Below are 23,196 nucleotides of genomic sequence, written 5' to 3' on the forward strand. Positions count from 1 at the left end.
ACCACCAAGTTTCCTCCTTTGATATGCGATGTTATGTACATTGTGGTATCAGAGTACCTCTGAAGATAAATAAATCAGCCTTCATTGTTTATAACGTTTGTTGCCAATTGCAATGTCCAAGCCTACCGATTGAATGTTGTCAAGTCTCACATAAATATTCCTCCAGAAATGCTTTGTGTCCACTACAAAGTGTCCAAAAGCGATCTGAGGAATTTTAGACTATCCAGTCAAGTGCAAGGAAATAAAATAATTTAGTCTTAGATCACTTTTCATCCTTCACCAAACATACATACTTCCAGCTTGATTAACAACCTGCCTGCCATTTGCATGTATTGAGTATGTCAGCTGAATTAGCCTCTCCTTTCATCCATTCAGCACACGGACCTAGTTAACATGCAAAAAACCTTTTACGAGCTTCCTCCTGCCTCAAGACTAGATATATCTAAAGGTAATGACAGTTAAAGCTAATGTAATCCAAAAGTCCTCAAGAGATCCACAAAGCAACATTACAGTGCAGTCAGAGATTGTGGTTTGCGCTGTAATAGGAAACACCTTTTAGAAAGTTAGTGCTTCAGTTGGTGGTGTTTATGGAGGAACGTTGCTGGTCTCATTGGTGGGAATGCTTTGCGCTAGACCCAAACGTTAGTGGGATTTTGTTGTTTGCTGTTGGTAACTCTTTCTTTCCTCATCGGCTCTGCAGACAGTAGCCTGTCTTTTTTACATATTCTCTCATTTTGGGAGGGATCTCAGGCGTTCAGTCAGTCGATTTCCTGCTTGAGGATTCTCATTAGCCCCATGGTAATTGTCTCCTGCATAATAGACATATGGAAATTACAATGCCGTTCATCATTAGTGCTTTAATTGCGAGCCACCTTCAACTCCTTCCACGGTAAATAAGAGAATTTCCGACAAATTCTGTAGGAATGACACCAGTGAGCTTCACTAGTATGTTTTTTTTTTCAGTTCACTTTAGCTTCTGTTAGTTTTAATTGTGTATGAATATAATTTAACTTCTGTTTTTTGAAAATAAGTATTTTTGTTTAGTTTCGGTGTAGATTTTAGTTTTCTTCCCGTTTTTGCTTAAACTGATCCAACACTGCCTCTTTTTACTCTTGTTTTTATCAGAAATCATACTCCAAATAATCCCTAACTAGACTTTTCCTTATTTTAGCTTCCCCATTTCTGTTGTAATTGTCATCACACTACCGTATTCATGGAAAGATCTCTTCATAGCTGAATTTACTGTTAATTTTACTGTTATTTTCACCATTTATTCAAAGCCAGTGTGACTCAATATGACCTTAAACACACCATCTCATTGTGTTTGTGTTCTCTTCCTACAGACAAATGGAGGTCCTGATCAGTTTGAACAATGGCACATTGTACCTCACCAGTGCTTTCACCATAACGACCTCCTTATGTGTAAGTCAAACTTGAGATCGGAAAGAAAACATCCATAAATGTCTCTTCATCCTATAAAATAATTTAGAATTAAAAAAAATGCATTTTTTCTGTTTTTATAACATTTTTGATATTATCCTATTTTTCGGCTAATTGTAAATATTCCCTCTCTCATTAGTCAGACGGCACAGTGGTGGCCATTGTGTTCTTGGTGCTCTTTCTCCTGTTGGCTTTGGCTCTGATGTGGTGGTTCTGGCCTCTCTGCTGCACTGTCGTAAGTGTCACATCTTCCAGCTCTCAGTGGCAAATCTTAAGATTTTGTCCCTTTTCTCACACAGAATCTGGATTGATTGGGTAGATTCTGGAATTGAGATTAACATGTTTATTTTCCATATTTATAATTTCCTATATAACATTTTCACTATAGATTCTCTTTTGGTTTACATAATCTAGCTACAGTAAAATAAGAAATCAGTAGTAGGAGCTCTATTGCTGTAATATTCTTGTCTAAGCAGTATTTTTCAAAGACAGCCTTCTAAGGAAGCACAGTACATAGAAATAGACCATACCACATCCTGACTATACATATATTATTTTTTAAATGTGCAAAAACAAACAAAAAAATTGTTACCCAAGTTTGGCTGCAGACTAAAAATGAAAAGTTTGCTCTCCTATACTAATAATGGAAAAGCAGCAACACTTCTCAGGCTCTAATACACTTGTATATATAGAAGCTCTAGAGATAAGATCTAGAATTTGTGAAGCTGGCATGTATCACTATGGCAGTCAGCATCACTCTGCACAACCAAATGAAATTCACCACCTCTCTTTGAGAACCTGGTGGGAGCCATTCCAGGATGAGATGGAAGCATATTTTGGAAAACCAACAAAGGCATTAAAATGTAAACCCCCCGCAGCATGTCTGGACTCGGCCCTGTTTGTCTTGGTGGAGGAGCTGCTGTTCCTCTCCATCAGGGACCCCGGCACAAGAGAAGGGCCATGTGTGCTTTGTTAATATTTAAACTCAGCCTTGCCAGTTTTCAGCAATCAGAGAAATACAGAAGCACCTTACCCCCACCCCTCCACAACACTCATTAGTATCCACAGCCACACCAGCATGTCCTCTGCAAATGTACCAAATATGAGTCAAATTAAATGTGGACGTTTGGTATTCATTTTGGTCATAAGAAAGTGGAGGGTCAAGTATATCACACAACACTTATTTTTACCCAAACTTTAATTTATATTTTATATATAATTTAAGTGCCAAAATATATATGTACAGTTTATAATATATAATCTAAAAAAATATCATTACTGTTGGATAAAGGCATCTGTTTAATTATGTTTTGATGATACATTCTTAGGTCATTCATTTGTTGTTTTACTGCAAACAGGTTAATTTTATGTTAATGGAAATGCACCATTTTAATTTGCAAATATGCTACCTGCTACTTGTCCATGATCATGTTAAGCCTGGAAAACAGCTTGACACAACCGTGTGTTCAGAGGGGTGAAATGGACAGATTATAAACTCCAATTGAACAATTATCCCAAAAGCCATATGGGGATTTTGCACCACTGGACTGTGATTGGTTGATTCCACAGCTGTGCCACTAGTTCTTAGCCCCTCATGCGAGCGTCAGATGGCTAAGTATACTGACATTTTAGATTTAATTATCAGCTCTTCATCGCCTGAAACACATTTAAAGGGTTGTCCCAGCTTCACATCTGTCCGTCAGGTAGTTTGAGAACCTAACAGCCCAGCATGTCATTTGTGTAATGCCTTATTTATCCCACAATATGGCTGGCAAATATAAATCTGTTATTTAATTACTCTGTAAAAAAAAAAAAAAAAAAGCTAATCCTTTAGCACAAGGTTCTGTCCAAAGTTATGTTAATTATAACACACTGGGGCCCCATGGACGAATAGGACTGGATTTTCCAACAGTCAGTTATGAGTCAAAGAGCAATTAATTAACTCTAATTGATCATTTTCCATCATTATAATGGTAAAAATGGCAAAATGGTATCATCGCACTTTAATGCGAATGAAACAGCTGTTCTGCCCATGATATGTGATGATTAAAAGGCATTTTTTCCTGAAAACTAATTTAGTAAATGCTTAACCTGCAATGGCACTGTATGAATCTTTCATGTTTAATGAGACAAGGCTTGCTTCCATTTTGGAAAGCATCTGCAATGAAAGGGGTTACATGGTTGACTGGTGAAACCTGATCACATCCAAGGCGTTGTATCTACATTGTTGGAGTCTATTCTGTTACACAGGCTTAAGTTTTCAAATTACATATGTAGCCTTTACATTGCAGTATTTCGCCTTTTGTCTATTAACACATTTACCCATCACATCCAAGAGTGGTTAGATGTGTCAGGTCAGTTGATAAGCAGTTTGCTGAGCAGTCACTACTCTGACAACAACAGAGTCAGAGGATGCCAAAGACATTCCCAGTGATGAAGACATCTTCTCTGTGAGAGAAGTCACCTGCTGAATCCAGCATAGTGTTTCTCATGACAGATAGGCCGTCACAAAAGTGCCACAGGAAGACATTTCATCCTGTTAACGCTCCTCTCCTTTGCACTGGGGATTGACCTGGAGTGAAGCCCAAGTTTCCCTTCTGCATTTCATTGCAGCTAATTAATTCCTCAGGACTTTATGATTGGGGAAATGCATGGGGATTGAACCTCATCCAATTAATTAAGAGATAAACGGACCACCATGCTCACCCCAAAGACTCCCCTGTCAACAAGTTGATTTTTGAGCGTTCTTTATTTTGCACAAGGGGCCTACAGCGTTAGTTTACAAGCAAACCCTCAATTGTGGTGGTCTCAGGCTTCAGTTGTTCAATTGTGAATCACATCCTTAGACAGCGATAACTAACTTTGCTTAATTAACTTTGCATTTTTTCCTCTCTCTTGTTAGGTTATTAAAGACCCACCCCCTCAAAGAACTCCTCGACCTCCACCTCCACCTGTAAGATTATTTTTTGTATAAAATATGAATATTTTTTAATGAAAAAAATTTTTATCAGTGTTTTTTAAATGTACATTTGTTATAAAAATAGATATAATTATTTTATAGAGTACATACAATGTTTATTTACTGTTAATTTGAAGGCATTATTTTTAAAATATTTTAAATATGCATGAAAGTTCAAAAGTTTTGGGTCAGTACTTTTTGAATTCATCAAGGAATCCTGAAAAAAATCAGCATATTTGAACGAATTCTGGAAGATCACGTGACACTGAAGACTGGAGTAATGATGCTGAAAATTCTGCTTTGCCATTACTGGAAAAAAAAATTACATTTTAAAATATAATAATTTGAATGAATATTTGACAGTATGACTGTTTTTAATGTATTTTTTTATTATCAATAGAGTGGTGCTGGTGTGACGTCACTTAGTAGGCCAACCAGCAGTTATAATCACACTGGTTTTTCCCATAGGCTTTTGGATTATCGCTTAAAACAATCTCTCTGATCAACAAAAGTTTATGATATTTGCGCGATTTGTCCATCAAGATAACTTTTATGAATTTTGAAGCCTAAATGTAGTCGTGTGAAGTAAAAAGCTAAAGCTAGGCTACAAACGAACTACACCACAGTACCATGAATTCAAGGTCACCATCACTAACCTTCCAACAATTCTTTTTATCAAATAACATTTTTCTAGAACGTTTGATTTAGTTTTTAACATTTTTCTAGAACGTTTGATTTAGTTTTTAAGATCACAATTACAAACATAACAAGGCTGTAAAAGCGGACTGGGTGATCTTACCTGTTCGGTATGATAACGTTTAATATCCTCGACAGCCGTTGTAGTCCCATTTAGCAATTTGCTGAAAAACAATCACGAGTGGGGTAATACTGATGAATATTATGTTGTAGAATAAAACGTCAAAGTGTCTTGAGCTTGTGCTCACCATAGACCTTATTTCAGCCATTTAACCAAAACCCCATTCAAAAAACCCATTGACTCCGGGACAATTGAACTGGAATTGCTAAAATGATAACTCGCTTCCACTTTTTGGCCTAAAAAGTGATGTCATGCCTGCACCACACTATTGGTGAGCAAAAGTGACTTCTTTTAATCAAAACTTTTGAAAGGAAGTGTACATAAAGATTGTAATTACGCATTTGCTCTTGTATTTGCAATGCACATATTTCTTTGTGGCTTTAAGTCTCAATTTTATTTATCTTCTGTCCATATTTTTGCAGAGACCAGAGCCAGACCCACTACCCAAGAAGAAGTGGCCAACTGTGGATGCATCTTACTATGGAGGAAGAGGAGCTGGTGGAATCAAACGCATGGAGGTAAACGTTACATTTGAACCTATAATGATGTGCAGCCCCCTGATGACAGAAAATGTTTTGATGTCATCACAGCTGTCTTTAAGCATTTTCCAGTCTACCACCACGTCTCTCTTTCTCTGGGTGTAGGGGGTAGGGAGGGTTAATTTTGCATGGAGACTGGAGATAACTTGGACCATTTTTGTTTTCTTTGGCTTTCTCTTACCAGTGACCATGTACTGAGAGTTGAGCAATGAATTGAAAATCTGGAGTGGACATTGAGCTGAGTAATTTTAAAGTGCTTTGATTGGGGTCACATGGACAATATATTGACACCATATCAGTCATCGGCTGACATTAGAAATTTCAGTCATTTCAATATAAGCCATTCATGGGTTATCGGATATAACATGAATATAAATATCGGTGCATCCCTAGTCACCTGCACTGTTCCAGTCTTTGCATTACTTGGATATATTGTTGTAGAAACAAATATTGAACTAACTAAGAAAGCTTATTATTCTCTTGATCCACAGAAGAGCACTTGTTCTTCTTTCCTGTATGAAAGCCATTGTGTCTGTGATGTCAAGCTCAGCACACCTCAAAGGTTCTGATAGAAATCTCCTTAAATGTATCACAGCCCCTGACTGATGGTTTTGACGTGACAGGGCCCTGCCAGTTAGGCCTCAACGATGTCCCGCTGTCTTAAGTCATGTTGACGCTAAAGGATTGAGAACTGCTGTGACGAGATTAATTCCTCTTGCTGACTTCCATTCTGTCATTCAACTTTTGTTCATCTTTGTTCATATTTGTTTCATGCTCAGCCACCCCTCCTCCAGTCTCCCATGTAAAGAAGACATCTCTGAATTTTCTTCTGGAAGCTTTGGAAAATCGTTTCTACTAACCTTTCCCATTAGTGTGCAAGGGATGAGATGGGCTCAGGGCTTACTGAGTTACAACTATCTTTAATGTTTAGAAAGCTTTCATTCATCCAGACAACCTATCTCCATTTCTGAAGCTATCTCTGGACCTGTGGAGGAGGTTTACCTAAGTATGCCTACTTCCTCTTTACTTAAAACGCATGCTGACCTGTGAAGATGGAAATATGGGATGCAAAGAATGTTTTATTAATTGAGAGTTGTTGTCCAGGGATTCTATTGAAAAGCTTTTCTATATTGATGTGACTTAATTTAGAGCTTGAGAAGTGCAGTTATAATTAAGCACTTTTCAGTGGGGGACAGGCCTAGAACTAAGAAAAAGTACTTTATTGTATGTATATATATTTATATATACTTTTTATTTATGTAATGTAATGTAATATAATCTAATATGATACATTTTCTTTTTCAAATATCTGTGTAGGTCCGTTGGGGAGAGAAAGGGTCCACAGAGGAGGGCGCACGGCTAGAGAAAGCCAAGAATGCAGTGATATCGATACAAGAGGAGGCCGAAGAACCCATGATCAAAAAGCCAACTGCATCCCCACCCACATACCATCAACCTGAATCCAAGTGGTATACTCCTATCAGGGTGAGTCACTTCCTGTTGCAATTGAGGCTATTATCATCTTTCTGTCGCCTCTTTTCCCTTATTTTGAGTACATCTAAAAGTTCCACTCTATAATTTTTGAAGCCTTTGCTTGAGATGAGTGGAAAAATGAGCCAAGCTAAGGCCACATATTGATATTTCTTGTTTTATCATAGGGCCGCCTTGACGCACTGTGGGCTCTTCTGCGGCGGCAGTATGACCGAGTTTCGCTCATGCGCCCAACGACCGCAGATAAGGTAAGCCACAGATGGTTTACCCCAATACAAAATGCAAACATGATTCATCACTCTTGTATACTCCCAAAGTTGAGCCAATCTATTGTTGTACATAAAGCATGGGGTGTCAATGTGTGGTGTAAGCGTTCATGGGATATTTATGAGTGTGTGAGTTTGTGTGTATTAAATGCGTGCAAGTTTCACAAACCTCAGCTGCAAAGACTCACAACAGGATGTAACTGTCATGAACTTGTGCTGCAGATACTTCCTCTTTTGTAACGTTTGTAGAGCAATAATACATGTCCACAAAAAGTCCTATGAATGTGCAAAGACAACATTCAGAGGCATTCAATTTAAGAACAGAATGTGCTGTTTTGTTTTCATTGTTGCATAGATTACTCAACCATAGAAACGTTTCTTATACTTACCAAGGCTGCATTTGTTTGATCAAAAAAATAGTAAAATAGTAATATTGTGAAGTTTTATCACAATTACAAATAACTTTTTAACTCTTTTTTTTTGATAATTTATAATCTATTTCTTTGATGGCAAAGATACATTTTCAAAATTTTTTCAGCTGAGTTTTTAATGTAGTAGTAGAAGTACTGTTTTATATTTTTTTAGGAATATTTTTCAGGATATTTTGATAAATACAACTTTCAAACGACTAGAATTTATTGGAAATGGAAATCTTATGTGACATTATAAATGTCTTTACTGTTACTTTTAATCAATTTAATGCATCCTTGGTGAATAATAGTATGAATTGACTGTAATATTTTGAACTGTAGCGTATATAGAATATGAAGTGAGACAAAATTAGCACTGAAGTAAACAGGCTTCACAAGTCTGTGCTGACTACGTGTGTACTACAATTGAAAAAAAAAAAATCCATAGTAGTGCACAGTTTGAAGCATTTGTTTGGGTTTGTTTCATCTTGAAAAAGCCCTCACCGCATCCGTGGTGCTGGTGCTCCCATTAGCTGAAATATCCCAGTCACGCTTGAGCCACTTGTTCGGTTTTACTTTCTTCAAAAGAACTGTTAAAACCTTTGTAACTCTCAATACATCTGAGATGAGGGTCTGGAGCCTCCAAGCGGGACCCTGGCACACTTCAGTGAGGCCACAGCTCGATCGTGCAGACTTTCAAGCCCTTGATCAAGTGCACTGGGTGCAGGCATGAGCTATCAAAGCCCGAGGAGTCCCTCGCCAGAGCCAAGGTGGGCCGCGTACTCTCAGCTAGAGAGAGGGGGGCTTTGATGCCCGACAGGAACCCTCGGGGGTCATGAATTTTTCAGCGTTGGATCCATGGGGTTACGAGGACTCATACAGGTGTAAGGAAGCAGGTTGTCGCAGACATCTGTTCAGCTCGGAGACCCCTCCCGGCCCCTCCCCCCACTCCGCCCACAGACAGACTGCTGGATTGTCAGCAGATGTAGTTTTTTCAAGACAGCCTGAACACTTTCTGCTCTCCCATTTACCGCCTGAGGGGCTCCAACACCAAAGGTAGAGCGGAGGGTGGACACAGCTGCACTGCCGAACTTGCCTGGGGCACAAATAAAGAGATCTAATGTGGTTTGACTGTGTTGTTAGGGAGACCGGGGAGCCAGAGAGGCACTTCAGAGCCAGCTTAGCGCTGCAACATCTGCCGTCAAGTTTCCGGAAAGAGCGGCAGGGGACAGCAGGTAGAGAAGGTGGCAGCGCGTCAAGGGCTGGCCTATTACTGGCGGGGGCTCTTTTGAACGCACGCACGCCCGCCCCTGTGTTTCTCTCTCTTTCTCGCTCCCACCTCTAACTAACAGTCTCGGCAGGGCTCGGTATTGTTTTACAAAGCAGCAGTCTGCAAAACACACTAATAAGCACCTTTATAAATGATACATTAACATACATTAACCCTAGAGAGCTGCCACACAAAGGCAAAATCGAGATGGGACCCATAGAAAAGGCTTTTGTTTCTCCTGCTGCTGTGGGTCTTAAAAGGATTGTTCACTCAAAAATTTCAATATTGTCATCATTTACTCTGCCATTCAAACGTTTGGGGACGGTATTTTTTTTTTTTTTTTTTTGTTTGAAAGCAGTCTCTTACTTCCACCAAGGCTGCAATTGTTTGATCAAAAATAGTGATAGCAAAACACATTTTTCAGCAGTCATTTATATTTCTTTTCCCCAGGATTATTTGATTAATAGAAAGTTTAAAAGAACAGTATTTATTTGAAATAAAATCTTATTTTTATCATTATCATATTGGTCAATTAATTGCATCCTTGTTGAAGTATTAATTTCTTAAAAAATACACATATTGATCCCAAACTTTTGAACTGTCAAGTGTATCATCCTACAAAATTAGCCCTGAAGAAAACAGACTGTGCATGTCCATGCTGTTTACGTGGACACTATGATTTAACTTATCTTCCAAAATAGGGAATTTGAAGCATTTGTTTGGTTGTTTTAAGATTAAATAGTAGTTCTCCCAAAACTGACAGTTCTATCATTATGTCGCTATGTTATTCCAAACCTATATGACTTATAAGTAAGAACTAAGAAGATAGTTAAACAAATGTCTTCTAACAATGAAAGTCAGGTAGCGAACAGTGTGGATTTGTACTTCATTGATTTAACATTTAGTTAAATTTAAAATTTTGTTTTTCAAAAGAAAGAGTCATACTGATTTGCAATGCCATGAGAGAGTAAATTATGACAATTTCTTTTTTATTGCTTTTGTTTCCATACTAGAGGCTTCGGGGGTGGTATGAGAGTAATGATGATAACTGATGGTGATTATAGATAGGGTGATTTTACAATATTAATTTTCAAGACGTCGTTCCGCGGGATTTGTTATTTTTTGAGGAAATCAATCCTCATTTTCTCACTGGTTTCAACTCCCACACTCTCTTACTCGGGCTGAGCCGATATTGTCAGATGTTTCGAAGCCAAGGCGAGCTCAATGTGTAATACAGACATGATTTTCAGATTGCAGCCCCCACACCCCCAGAAAGCATTGTTCAAGACGTATAATTTCACTTTAGCGTTGTCTCTGCATACATTAAACCCTATTAAAATCATTCTCTGTATAACACGTACCTTATTAGCCCATGCCGACTGCTTGCCTCCTTAGGGCAGTGCTGTAATGAGGTGGAGTGTATTTTTAAATGGTGTAAATTCCAACCTCAGACAAAGAAAACATGTCAGCTCGCAGTCCCGAGGCATGGTGCTCGTGGCGGAACTTTCCCCGGCAAAAATAAATAATAAAAATGTACTGTTGCGGCCCAGTGTGACAGCATCTTAATTTAACAGTCATCGGTCACATAAACAGAGCGGTGGGAGCATTTTAATTAAGAGACTGCAAGCGGGCGGCACGGCGGGGCCAACTCTTGAAGAATGCCATTATAGAAGCAGGAGAGAGGAAGAGAGGGAGGCAACGCTGGCATGGAGAAATAGCGACGGGGTTGAGGACGAAGGAGAGAGTGAGAAAGAGAGAGAGAGAGAGAGAGAGTGAGCGGGGGAAAATTAAGGCTCTAGGCTGGCGGGCCGGGTCCCTCAGGTCGGAGGCACACATGGCCAGGCTTAGCCGCAATAGTGTTTAAGAGCCCAGTCTCATGACTGGATTAGGGCGCAGAGTGGCAGACCGCGAACTGTTTGTGTTTTACCCCGGGAGCCAAGAGAGTGAACAGTGTCCTAATGAACTAGCAAGGCCAGTATGAAGTGGGTCTGGCTGCTGTAGTGAGGGACAACTGCCTAATGAGCAGAACTGAGCTGTGCTGAACAAATCAGCGATGCAACAACCGTCAGAAAATGTGGTTTGCTTGGCGCTTGGTAGAAGCAACCTCATTTAGATATGCAATATGTGTTGCCTTTCAAGCTCCTTTATGAGATTTTTTGCAATACTTTCTCCTATTCTAGAGACTAGACTGATTTCCTTAAAATGCGTAAACACTGTTGCTCTTTGGTTTCAAAATATCATTGCAAAAAAAAGCATTTTGTTATTTTTTTGCTTTTTCTTTTTTTTTTTATTAATATCTAAATATTCTTCAAGATGCTTTCAAAGATTATATCTTGAATTATAACCCCATTTCCAAATGGTTGTTTTTGTGTTTTAAGCATACATCGAACAACATTTAGCGAGGTTTATGCTTAAAAAAGAGACAAGAATGAAGGGGAAAATTTTACATCTCAGAAAAAGTTTATTTTTTGAGGATTTTTTAATGTTTTTACTGGATAATAAGACCAAGATACTGAAAATACTGATTCGTATTTGTTATTTTTGCAGCGATTGCACTCAACATTGACTCAACCAGTGGTGTTAGTTTGAGGCAGGAGAATCTACTTAATCTGATTTAACAATTATTACTGAAATTCCAGTTAGTGATGCTGTGTGTTGACATGAATCACTTCAGCTTTAAGGCACTATTGTTTTCGGTTGCATTGAAATGACTTAATTTCTTGCCAAAAAAATCCTTTTGTCATGAATCCCATTGATATGCAGATTTCATATAATCAATGTGCTGATTAAACAAGAACACAAATTGTGTACTCGCATTTCAAGAAAAATGACAGCAGATAAGAGTGCTTAATAGTATTTAATGATTTAATCTCTCTCTCTCTCTCTCTCTGATTGTGTTATCACATGATGTTGAGTGACAAATACAGATTTTTCTCTTTTTTTCGGACTTTAGGAAAAAAAACACTTTCTGTTCTGTGAACAGATGCAAGTGCCGGTTTCCATGAACAAATAAAACCTGGCAAATGTTATTAAGTTGAAACATACCCTAGATCAGAGGGCACAAGATTTCTAATTAATGGTGTAATTGGAATTAAATCAGAGCGTCACAAATAATAAAGCAGAGGAAAACACTTGTTTATGGAAGCGGAGAGCTGACCGTGTAACAAAACATTATCATATTTATAGAAGTATGAGTCTTTCGCCATCTGCTGTAAATCTTCACATCTTCATAATTTTCCTTAAGTAGCTGATTTTTGTAGCCATTGCGACACCATTGTGTTTGTTATGACAATTGGTGTGCATCCTTTAAACATGCTTGTCTTTTTTTCTGGTCCTCATTAGTGCTATCAGCAGACTGTCCTGTTACCCTTAACAAGCATTAAGAAGAAGGCTGACAGTTCAGTTAAAGCACACCGGCCCCAGAGGAGAAATGACAGCTTTAACAATGACTGGCTTGCCGATTTCATGAAATGGCCCCTTGCTCTTTGAACCAGGTCTCTCTCTCTGTTTTTTGTGTGTATTGCAGAAAGTAGGGCAGATGTCCACGTGGCTGGTTGTAAATTCGACAATGTCTGCCGTGTTAATCTGTGAGCCTCCTCAAACTGCCAGTCCTCCTGGTAACAGGATTAGATTGGGGACCCCAATGAGCTGGTTTGGAGGGTGGCACTGGGAACTAGAAAGTGGGGGTGGGGAGTGCCAAAATCATGACAGAGCTTTTGGGTTGGAGTAGTGTATGCACTAGATGGGTTTGGAGAGGAACTAACATGTCCACAAATGTAGATAAATAGCGTTTTCCTTTTTTGATGAGGCTTTAGCCACTGTCTCAGTACATTAAGCACTATTAAATTGCCATTAGTGTAATCTTTCAATCCTCAGCAGTGCAAATAAATTTCCATTCACCTCAAAATATAAAAAAAAAACATGGTTTGAACTGGAAACTTTTAATTTTATTTTTTTCAACATGGTTTAAATTGGAGAAAAAACATTTAGCAAAAAAATAAACCTTTTTTTTTTGTCGTTGTTATGATTTCCCTTTATGCTTTCAATCCTTTTTTATAATCTATCAGCATGGCTTAATTTGACTTAAAACTTTCTTTCTGCATTGAAGGCTTGATCCGAGAAAAGCAAAATGCAATCCATTAACGATCTTATTTTTTTTTTTGTCCTTTTTTGTTTGCATTGTAATTTATTTCCATATTGAGGTCAAGCATTTTAGCCTACAGAGGTTTTTATATTAGTGATGTATGTGACAGAGGCATGTGCTCAGAAATCCCTTTCCTCCTGTATCGGAGCAGATTCTGCTGATTAGCTGGGTGGGCTGGTACCTGCCCCCTTTAGCAGACTGTTTAACACAGGCACAAGCTTCTGTGTACTTCCCCTTAACCCCCTGATTCTATCCGAGCTGATGTCCTGCCGTGTTTGTCTATGTGTGTGTGTGTGTGTTCTCTTTCCCTTGGCCAGACTGGCTACAAATGTGCTTGCGTCAATGTGCCGGGCCATTTCTTCATCGTCTATTAAAATCAAATCCTCGTTGCAATGAGAGCTGGAATCTTGGCTTTAATTAAGCAGCATTACTGTTAGTGTCAGACATTCCCTGGGCTGCTTTGTCGCATTGATTTTTCTCCTTAAGTGTGACAGACCTATGGAAATCATACAGGGAATCGGTAATGTATTGTAATTCACTCCTTCCCTCGTCTGATCAATTTGAATATTTAAAGTGATGAATACAGTGCATGACTGTTTGAAAGGAAATTTGTGGACCTTTGTTTTAGTGGTTTTGTTTTTAAGATATTTAAATATGCACAATTTGCAACGGTAGTCATATTAAAATACGATATGATAATAGTGGAGTAATTCAAATTCAAATTCAATTCAATAAATCCACTTTTTACACAAATTTGGATTATATTAATTGAATTGAATATTGAAATCAATTAAATATTTAGATATTAAAGGTATACCAGCAGTACAAATCCTGTATATTTTATAAACTGTATAACCCATAATGGATCATTTAAGCTTGTGCTGCACATTTTCAGCTCTCTGAATACCATGCACGGGATTTCAGCGGCTTGATTATGCTAATTAGTTTTAATATGCAAATGTGGGAGCCCTCTTTATTTTAAACCATTGGCCCAAGCAATATTAAATGCAGTTCTAATCTTTATTAGACAGTAATTAATTGTGCTCATAAAAGCATGACTTTAATAGTGTTAAAACGCAGGACTTTGACGCTATGGCTTGATTTTTCTTACTACTGAAACTCAGGGTTTGGCTAGACGCTGTGAAACAGCACCCCGGGATCTCCCCCTAGATCTTGTATCACATCATATTATAGATAAGACTCATGGTCCCACAATTTGGGCAAAAAGTCACTTTCTTTCAGGTCTGATGCAATGCAGCATGTAATTTTGAGCAGATGTATTTTTTCAAGAAGGCAAGTTTGGCATCCGTATATCACTTTGTGTTTGGAGTGTCTTTAACATTTCATCACTAGAGCCTGAATTGGCCATAAATAAATTACAACTTGTGGTTCATTATTGATTGGAAGAAAGGACACAGATGTGACAATTATCGTGCAGCTGTTGAAAAAATTGGTTTACTCATTTATGTATTTGTTCCATCCTGTCAGTCAAACATTCTCTCAGAGGAGGAAAGCTAGTGCCCTCAAAAAACGAAATCAAAAAGTCATGCTTCTGTTCTCTAGTGTCACTCCAAAACTTCTGTTCGCCGATCTCACGGATTATCAAAATTAAAGAAACGTGAATCACGATCCATATGACATTCATCATCATAATAGATCATCATAACAGTTTATAATCTAACATAGTAAGTTTAATGATGATGTCAAACTTAATGAGTTATAGGTCATTCTGTCCCGTACATCATATATCATCAAATCAAGTAGAAACGAAGGTCTCTGGGTTTGTTGCAGCTGAGAGATTTCGACATAAAGGGAGCAGATCTATGAGAAATGGCTTGTTTACTTTCCTTTGTTTTGATCACAATAATCTGGATATGTATCTGTGCATTCTGTGGGTCTCAAAACAAATGCATTTAAGTAGTTCTGAATCCCGATTTTTGTGTGCACAGATGCAGAACTGCTCTTGTGGTCTTAATAGTTTTAACCCATCAGATGGCCCAAACCCTTCCGAAGTGGCAGTCGCATAAATTTCCACCCCCAAGAAGTTTTGCATATTTTACCCATCTATCTGTCCAACACGAATGCTTTACACAGTATAAATCTCAGAATGCTGCTCATTTTGTTCCAATGCATACAATTGTATGTCATTATATCTAGAAATATACTCTAGAATCACTACGAAAGAGGAATTAGGAATTCACGGTCACAAGCTGTCTTTTTTATTTTTATTTTTTGTAGCGACATTGGAACTAATAAAGACATAAACTGTGGTCTGCAGGATAGTTACGGTAAGTAAAAGTGAAAAACTATCAAACCACTGATGGTGTGATAATCTCTAGACTGTGAAGTCTGATGTGAAGATCTATTGAAAGGCAGGTATTCTGGAGGTGTGTGTGTGTGCATATTTGCCTACACTTGTGAGAGTCTAATTTCCTTACTTACATAGTGAAATATTATGACAACCAGCTAGTGAAGACATTTTATTGAACCTCACTAGTTAAAAAGGCTTATAAATCAGTTAAAACATGTTTTTATTTAAATCTATTTTTTGCACACTTTTGTTATGGGTTATGCAATTGAAAATATCATTAACCTGATATAAAGTCAATGGACATATATGCAATATTCTCACTGATGTAGTGAAACAAATGTGTGTGTGTGTGTGTGGTTGTCCCCTCAAAGATGGCACTATCCTAGATCCTTGTCCTTGTGGGTAATTTTTTTAGTCCCCATGTGGAAAACAGCTTATGATTATGAATCATACTAAGTGATGTTTTTTGAAAATGTAAAAAGGTTTGTCTTACGGCATTTAAAGACTGAGGGATTTTCCTGTAATGTTTAATAATACATTGTGAAAAAACTCTGACTCATGCAGGAAACTAGGTATTATTTGTTGGTGAAAGTGAAAGTGGTTCTCAACTGGTTTTGCTTTAGTATTCAGATTTTACATTGGACAAAACAAGTGGTGAAAGAAGCAGACTTGTGTAATGTATTAAAGTAAGCAAAAATATCCTTAAAATAAAGCATTTCGTTAAATCTATTCTTGTTGGGACCTGTAGAGATTGATTGGCGTTACAGGATTTGACATCAATGACAACAACAACAAAAAATGAATCTGCGCCACTGATATTTTGATATTCTAACTTTGCACTATAATTTGGTTATGATTTTATGCATTTCATTATTTGCTTTTAGCATTGTTTTTCCTTCTTACAATTCTGTCAGAACCTTTTTTTTTGGGGGGGGGTCATAAACCCACCAGCTGAGAAGACTTTGAAAACTGAAAACTCTGAGAACTGAAAACAGAATGAGGATTCAGGATTTAAGTGAAAGTTTTTTGAGGACTTTTTTCTAACACAAAATGGTTAAAAAAAATCATGCAAAAATATACTACACAAATCCTTCTTTCAAAAACGTTGCTTTACATTGATAAGTTCAAATTTAACGAATATGGAGAAGAGCAGAAGCATTAACATTTTCTGTGAACATTTCAGCTTCTGTTTTCATATCTGTCTGTGGGATGTTGCGGTCTCATTTTGGTTAGTTTAACACTGTTTTGCCTTCGAAAGTCTTTTCTGTGAACTTTGCTCTAAGGTACATATGCACAGACTCATGACTTTTCATAAGTAAGGCCATCGGGTATGGGTTGATATGATCCTCTGGAACATAAGGATATGGAAAGTTCTGCTCTTTGTTATGGTTGCATATATTAGCACTAATTCTGTCTTTGCCATCCAAGGCTTGGCTCAGGGGCACTGACTCTCCAGAATCAAAACATGCAAATAAATCATATTTATATATATTTATACTGTACACAGAGTTATGATTTTTCTTGCTGTGTGTTGTCACAGACTGGATCTTTATTTTGTCTAATACCTTCGTCGCTTAAAGGGATACTCCACTTTTTTTTTTCGGAAATAGGCTCATTTTACAACTCCCCCAGTTTTGCCGTTTTCGAATCCATTCAGCCGATTTTCTGATATTTAGAAGAATATCAGCAACCAGACAGTTTCTGGTCTCATTGACTTCCATAGTATATTTTTTTCCTACTATGGAAGTCATTGAGTTGTAAAATGAGCCTATTTCCAAAAAAAGTGGAGTATCCCTTTAACATTTTTAATAAAGAAAAAAAAAGAGTATGGATTTTTTAACATTGTTTGTTTCATATGAGACCACAATAGATTTGATCTTTTGTTACTGTAAGGTGGCAGTGGCTCAATGGTTTATGTAGGTTGTCTACAATTCGGAAGGTTGGTGGTTCAATCCCTGTTTCCACCTGATCAAGTGTCGAGGTGTGTATTTGAGCAAGACACCTAACCCCAGCTGCTCTCGACAAGTTAGGTGTGCATGGTTGACACCGCCGTCAGTGAGTGAATGGGTGAATGTGAGGCAAAATGTAAAGCGCTCTGGTGGCCACTGGGTCTGTGAAAGCGCTATTGAAATGCAGTCCATTTACCATTTTACCATTTAAGGTAGTTGACATGAAATACTTTTGGAAATTTGACTTCCTGTTGTGTGAGATGCTGTGCTACGTCTAAAATAATTTTAAACAGCATTTTGATTAAATGTTTTTAAATTATTATGCCGGTAGCTTTTATTACCTCATTTACAGCAATAGCATTTTTTTTTTTTTTTTTTTTACAAATTATAATACATTATCATTAAAATACATTCATTATAATACAATTATATTATATTTATATTATATTGTTCTAGCAAAGTTTTTTGATAAGGGAAAGAGTAATAAGGAACCGGTGAACATTTAGCATAATATAACTTTTAATGACAAAATAAACAAACAACGAGACGAATGTCTCATATGGACTCCTGCTGCATATAAACACAGCATAAAGTCCAGGCCTGGTCCTCTCTCATCCTTCACTGTCGTCACTCCTCCTTTTATCTTTACTAAACTCCTCCGTGGGACTCGGGGCACTTTTTGTGTGAAATCATATTAATTTTTGTCCATCAAAAGTGTGCTTTCACTTTTTGAGCGTGAGCAGTGCAGCAAAAACAGATTTGACACCGAAACCCCGCTTTACTGCTACTCACGCGCCGCTCCTGCTCGACGCTCACGCACTGCTTCTGCTCCCGATGTGAATGCAGTCACGCGTGCAGTGTGAAACCAAAGAGATGAAACTCCGATGCTCTTTTGGTTACAGCAACTAGGTGGCGCTTCGGCCGCCATTATGGGGTGAATATTTCAACTGGAGTTAGGCCGTGTTGCGCCAAGTTTTTTGAACGCCATGAGCGTAACGAGGCACTGAGCGCTTTTTTTAACCCTGAAGCGCTGAGCACCCAGCGTTTTTACTGCTTGCCGCGAGTTGAAAAATGTTCCACTTTGGATGAAACGCAGCGCTCATCACTGTCACTTTTTACCCGGCTGTCATTCATTTGATAGACATCCTTAGCACCCAATTAACGGCTCTGGGCATTTGTAAACCACGCCTCAAATATGAGAAAATAAACTCAATGAGACTTGGGTCTGAATGAGACTTGGGTCTGACATTAGCCAGGCTAGTGCAAATTGCTTTTTTGGGTGTATTTGTACCTGATTTGAATAATTCACTGAAACAGCCGTAAAAGACAACGTTTGCAAATGAACTCTGCGATCATTCTTGATGAATTCCCCGTATTAGTTCTCTTTGACTTACATTTTGGGGGTGTTTCAGTGTAGCATAAAACTGTTTTGTTCTGCTCTGGGATATGGGATGACTTATTACAGGTTTGTTTTGGCAAAACAACAAAAATGAAAAATAATTATTTTTGAAATTCTTTCTACTAATGTTTCCCCCTCTGAAGAGTCAGAAAGTTAACGAGTGTTAGGGCAGTACAATTGAAGAGGTTGTGTTCATTAGCCAGGGTACAACATGGCTGCTACCAGGACTAGACTAACCGGTTCTAGAGGCACCCTGATGGTGGCCGGTTAGCGCGGTGGCAGCGGTATGGGTCAGCCCACCTGGGAGGGAGACAGCTGTCTCGTCGCTATCCAGCGCATGTCAGGCCTAATGACTCGCAGCTGACACCTTAACCCAGCCACACTGCAAAGTAGCGCATTAGAATAATTACTCCCTGTCATCCTCCATTTAATAGCCAGTCCCCCCCCCCTCCAAATATACCCACACTCATCCACAGGGTCTAACACACACTCAGCCTTAAATGCTGTTACTGGTTGGACCATCAAAGTAAAGAGCGTACACACTCCTCCTAACCCTTTGTCTTTTGCTTTTAGGTGATTCAATAGTATTTGCAAACTTCATTTAAAGAGAATGACTGGGAAACCAGCTGACGCCACTGCCAGTAACAGTGTTTGGTTTTGGTGGAAGAAAAACATGCTCTCGCACACAGATAGAAACATGCAGTCACAATACATCCAGCCTGAGCGTGCAGCTCATTATCATTACATCTGCATAGTTGAGACTCCTCCTCCTAAAACAGAGCAAACAGAGCTGTGGTACAGCCTCTTTCTCTCAGGGCACAAGACCTTTTCTTCCTGAATCTCGTTATGATTTCATTTGATTTGTTATGGTACCTGATCCATTTTGGATCTGTACAGACAACAATCTTGCAGTTGATAATTTAGGCTATTCACATCCTTGCAGTAGTGTTTGTTCTGAAGCTTATCTCAGATTCTGCACTTTAAGTATAATACTTTTCAAAAGTTTGGGGTCATTACAATTTTTAAATGTAAAAAAAAGAGTCTCATATACATGTATGATTTTGATACGATACCCGACTAAAATATCTCTGAACCGGTACCACGATAAATATCAATACAGATACCAATAGTTTGGCAAAAACCATAATAATAATAATTATGGAATAGGTTTCAAAATATTACAGTGTAATTAATGCTGCAAATCTGTGTGTGCACAATTCATAGATGCTATTTGTTATAGTCACTAATATATTGAATTGAAAATAATTATATTTAAAACAAAAATTCTTGCGCTTAGTAGTCAGTGAGTATTATCAGAGATTTGCAGTGATTGTTTTCTCGTCAGTTTAGTCCAGTGTGTTTATTGGCCATTCCCTGATGATCACAGTAAACTGTATTGAAATGATAGAATCTGCAATAGAAATGCAGCTGTGAGTCAATGGAACCTGATGAGGAGATGAACAAATTGTCTGAAGAGAAAGTAGATGTAAGGTGTGAAGGGGGTGACTGGTGTCTGGTCTCCATGGGAGGCTGGGGCAGACGCTAGAGAAAAGGTCACGGGTTGTCTTGTGTGGAGTCCTGAACAATAGTGATCAAGAGGCTGACGCAATGGGATTAAGTCTAGCTATTCGTTGTGATTATTGGCTTGAATCATTGTGTTACACCAATACTGCAATTGGCTTGTCTTTGGTTAAGTGCTCTCACCGTGGAATCTTTTCAGATAGTATGTATGTACATTGAAAATTTATCTTCCGTTAAAGTAGTGTTATTTTTGTGTGTGGTTTTTTTTTTGTGTGTGTGTGTGTGTTCTCCTCTTGACCAGTTGTTGTCTGACCAACTCAGGTCACATTAACCCAGTTCTCACAGTGTTGGTCTAGAAGGAAAAAAAAAAACCGCACACATACAGCTCTCCTTAGTAATGTAGTGTGGCCTGAAGCTGCTTCATGCTGTTAGATTTCCACTGTTGCTGTGCAATGATCAAGTTATTTACTGCTTACATTACCATGCGGCTTGATAAGCATATTTTCCCCAGTAGACATAACAAGATGGTTTATCACCAGGGTTACTACTGAATATAGTAGGGTGTGCATCCAGTGTGTATTTACACTCCTGTGCTTTATAGCACCACATAAATAAACCTTTTCTCTACTGTAATTTAAAGCTGAATTTTTTGCATTAAATAATGAGGGGAACTTGCTCGTAAAAGCATCATGATGTCTTAAATCAAAACAAAAGAGAATATGTGCAGACTCAACTCTTTGGAAACTTTTTTGAGTAAATGATTTTGTATACAAATAATATTAATAATTGTATATGAAAACTTTTATTTTAATATTATTGTTTTCATTTAATAAATAAAAAATAGCTGTATTTAAAAAACAACAACAACTGTATATCAGTTTAGTTATGTTTTCTCTGTATTCAAAGGAATAGAGATATATGATTATTATAAACATATAGTCATTGGTCTTTTTATCACTGGCAAGACAAAAAAAATAACAAGCTGCATTTAGAGTTAGCCAGATTGTAACAGTCCAAGACACCTTATAATGTAGTATTTTAAATTGTTGTATACGTTCCTTTTGATTGCAGTTTCTCTAACAGGTCACCCATTGACCCCTTTGTGGGCTGGGTGCCAAAAGCGATTCCACACACATTAGCCTCATCACTAGCTTTAATGCATGCCACCCCACGGGATTGTAGGCGCCCTGGCACGTGTGTGTGGTCCTATCCAAATGGCAGGAATCTCACATGGATGCAACACTGCTCCATCCTGACAGCTCCCTCCAATTACCGCCACTCCTGTCGCATACCTCCCATCTCTCTCTGGCCCAGATCGCATGTGACCCCGCTCGCTGCCACGCTGGTGGAAGCGAAAGGGGAGACAGAGGAGTCCAAGGGGAAAGGGAGGCTCACACAAACATACACTCAAATACTTCTTCTGCTTTTTGCACATTCTTCTTCTCAGCAACTAGTCGGTGGGGTTTATTTCTTTTCCTATGGTAGGGTTGTTAATCCATTCAAATATTTAATCGTGGTTCATTTCTTTTGAAGTTATCGCGTTAACAGTTTTAGTAGATTTAATAAAAAGTGTATTTTTATTTATTTATTTATTTATTTTTTATTTAACAGTCAGACATACATACAAACCAACATAGTGCAGTAGTGAGCAATCTTGTAAATCCATAATTCCAGAAGTGACATAAGAGTGATTTAAGTGTGTATGTGAGTGGGTGTGAGTGTGGGTATGTATATGTGTGTGTATGCTTAAACAAAGTAACCATTTATTATTTATTACCATTGTCATTACCATCACCACCCCACTCCCCACTACCACCATATTGCCAATATTGTGTTGGTCGATTTTTATTTCCATCCTTCCTCCTATGTAACAATTGCCATTGTCAATCCTGTGTAAAATTAAAGATTATATAATAAGAAAATATAAGATAACCTTCCCCCATTTTTATATTTTAAAGGCGTAATGTGAACTAAAACATTGATTAAAATATGTTTTTTTAATAAGGCTTTGTTTTTACATTTATATTTGCAGAATATTGTTAATATTACCATTTCTTTTGACAGAAGTAGTTTTAGCCTATATATACTCTATACATGTAGGGTTAATTCAGGATACTTGGGATATTTTTTCCTAGTCATCTCAATAGCAATAGTCCCAATTCACCTCTCTATATAAGATGTTTCTAAGAGAGTTTATGGTTAAGTCAAAGTGTCAGATTGAGGATACGAATTAACAGAGTTTTAAACATATTCACTTTTTAACACATATTTAATCGTATGTGTTAACATGCTAATTTTAACAGCCCTACTTTTTAAATTGTAGTTAGTGTGTTTTCTCTTGGACTAAGTTTGCATGCAAGCTTATGGTTTTTGTGCAGCTGGATGTTTATCGTGTCTAGGGGCCTGACTGCAGGCCAGTTGAAGCTGCAGAGAGGCCAGAAATGAAAAAGTACAGATGAGCCCAACAGCTTTGTTTGGATGCTCATTTGCAGTGTCGTGAGATTTCTCTGAGGAGGGGAAGAAGGGAAATGGGATACAAGCATGGAAGTGAGAACGGGGAGTTTTAAGTGGCTTGAGAGGTTTCAGTGATTAAACAGAAGAACCACAAGCGCATTACAGCTCTCACAATTTGCATCTGTCTCTTTTGTAAAATACAGTTAAAAAAAACTAATGCTCATGT

At 38.0% G+C, this 23,196-nt stretch overlaps 1 protein-coding gene across 1 annotated transcript in view; it reads left to right on the forward strand.

Annotated features, from left to right (window-relative positions):
* The window catches only part of antxr2a (ANTXR cell adhesion molecule 2a), a 44,516-nt gene that overhangs the window by 14,566 nt on the left and 6,754 nt on the right, over nucleotides 1-23,196 (forward strand). Inside the window, exons 11-16 of the mRNA XM_039650005.2 lie at nucleotides 1,344-1,422; nucleotides 1,580-1,675; nucleotides 4,343-4,393; nucleotides 5,639-5,734; nucleotides 7,073-7,240; nucleotides 7,414-7,494. Coding sequence (XP_039505939.2) covers nucleotides 1,344-1,422; nucleotides 1,580-1,675; nucleotides 4,343-4,393; nucleotides 5,639-5,734; nucleotides 7,073-7,240; nucleotides 7,414-7,494 — 571 coding nt within the window. The remainder of the gene's footprint in view (nucleotides 1-1,343; nucleotides 1,423-1,579; nucleotides 1,676-4,342; nucleotides 4,394-5,638; nucleotides 5,735-7,072; nucleotides 7,241-7,413; nucleotides 7,495-23,196) is intronic.

This window comes from Pimephales promelas, chromosome 4, assembly GCF_988280905.1.
Source record: "Pimephales promelas chromosome 4, fPimPro1.hap1.1, whole genome shotgun sequence".
NCBI lineage: Eukaryota > Metazoa > Chordata > Actinopteri > Cypriniformes > Leuciscidae > Pimephales > Pimephales promelas.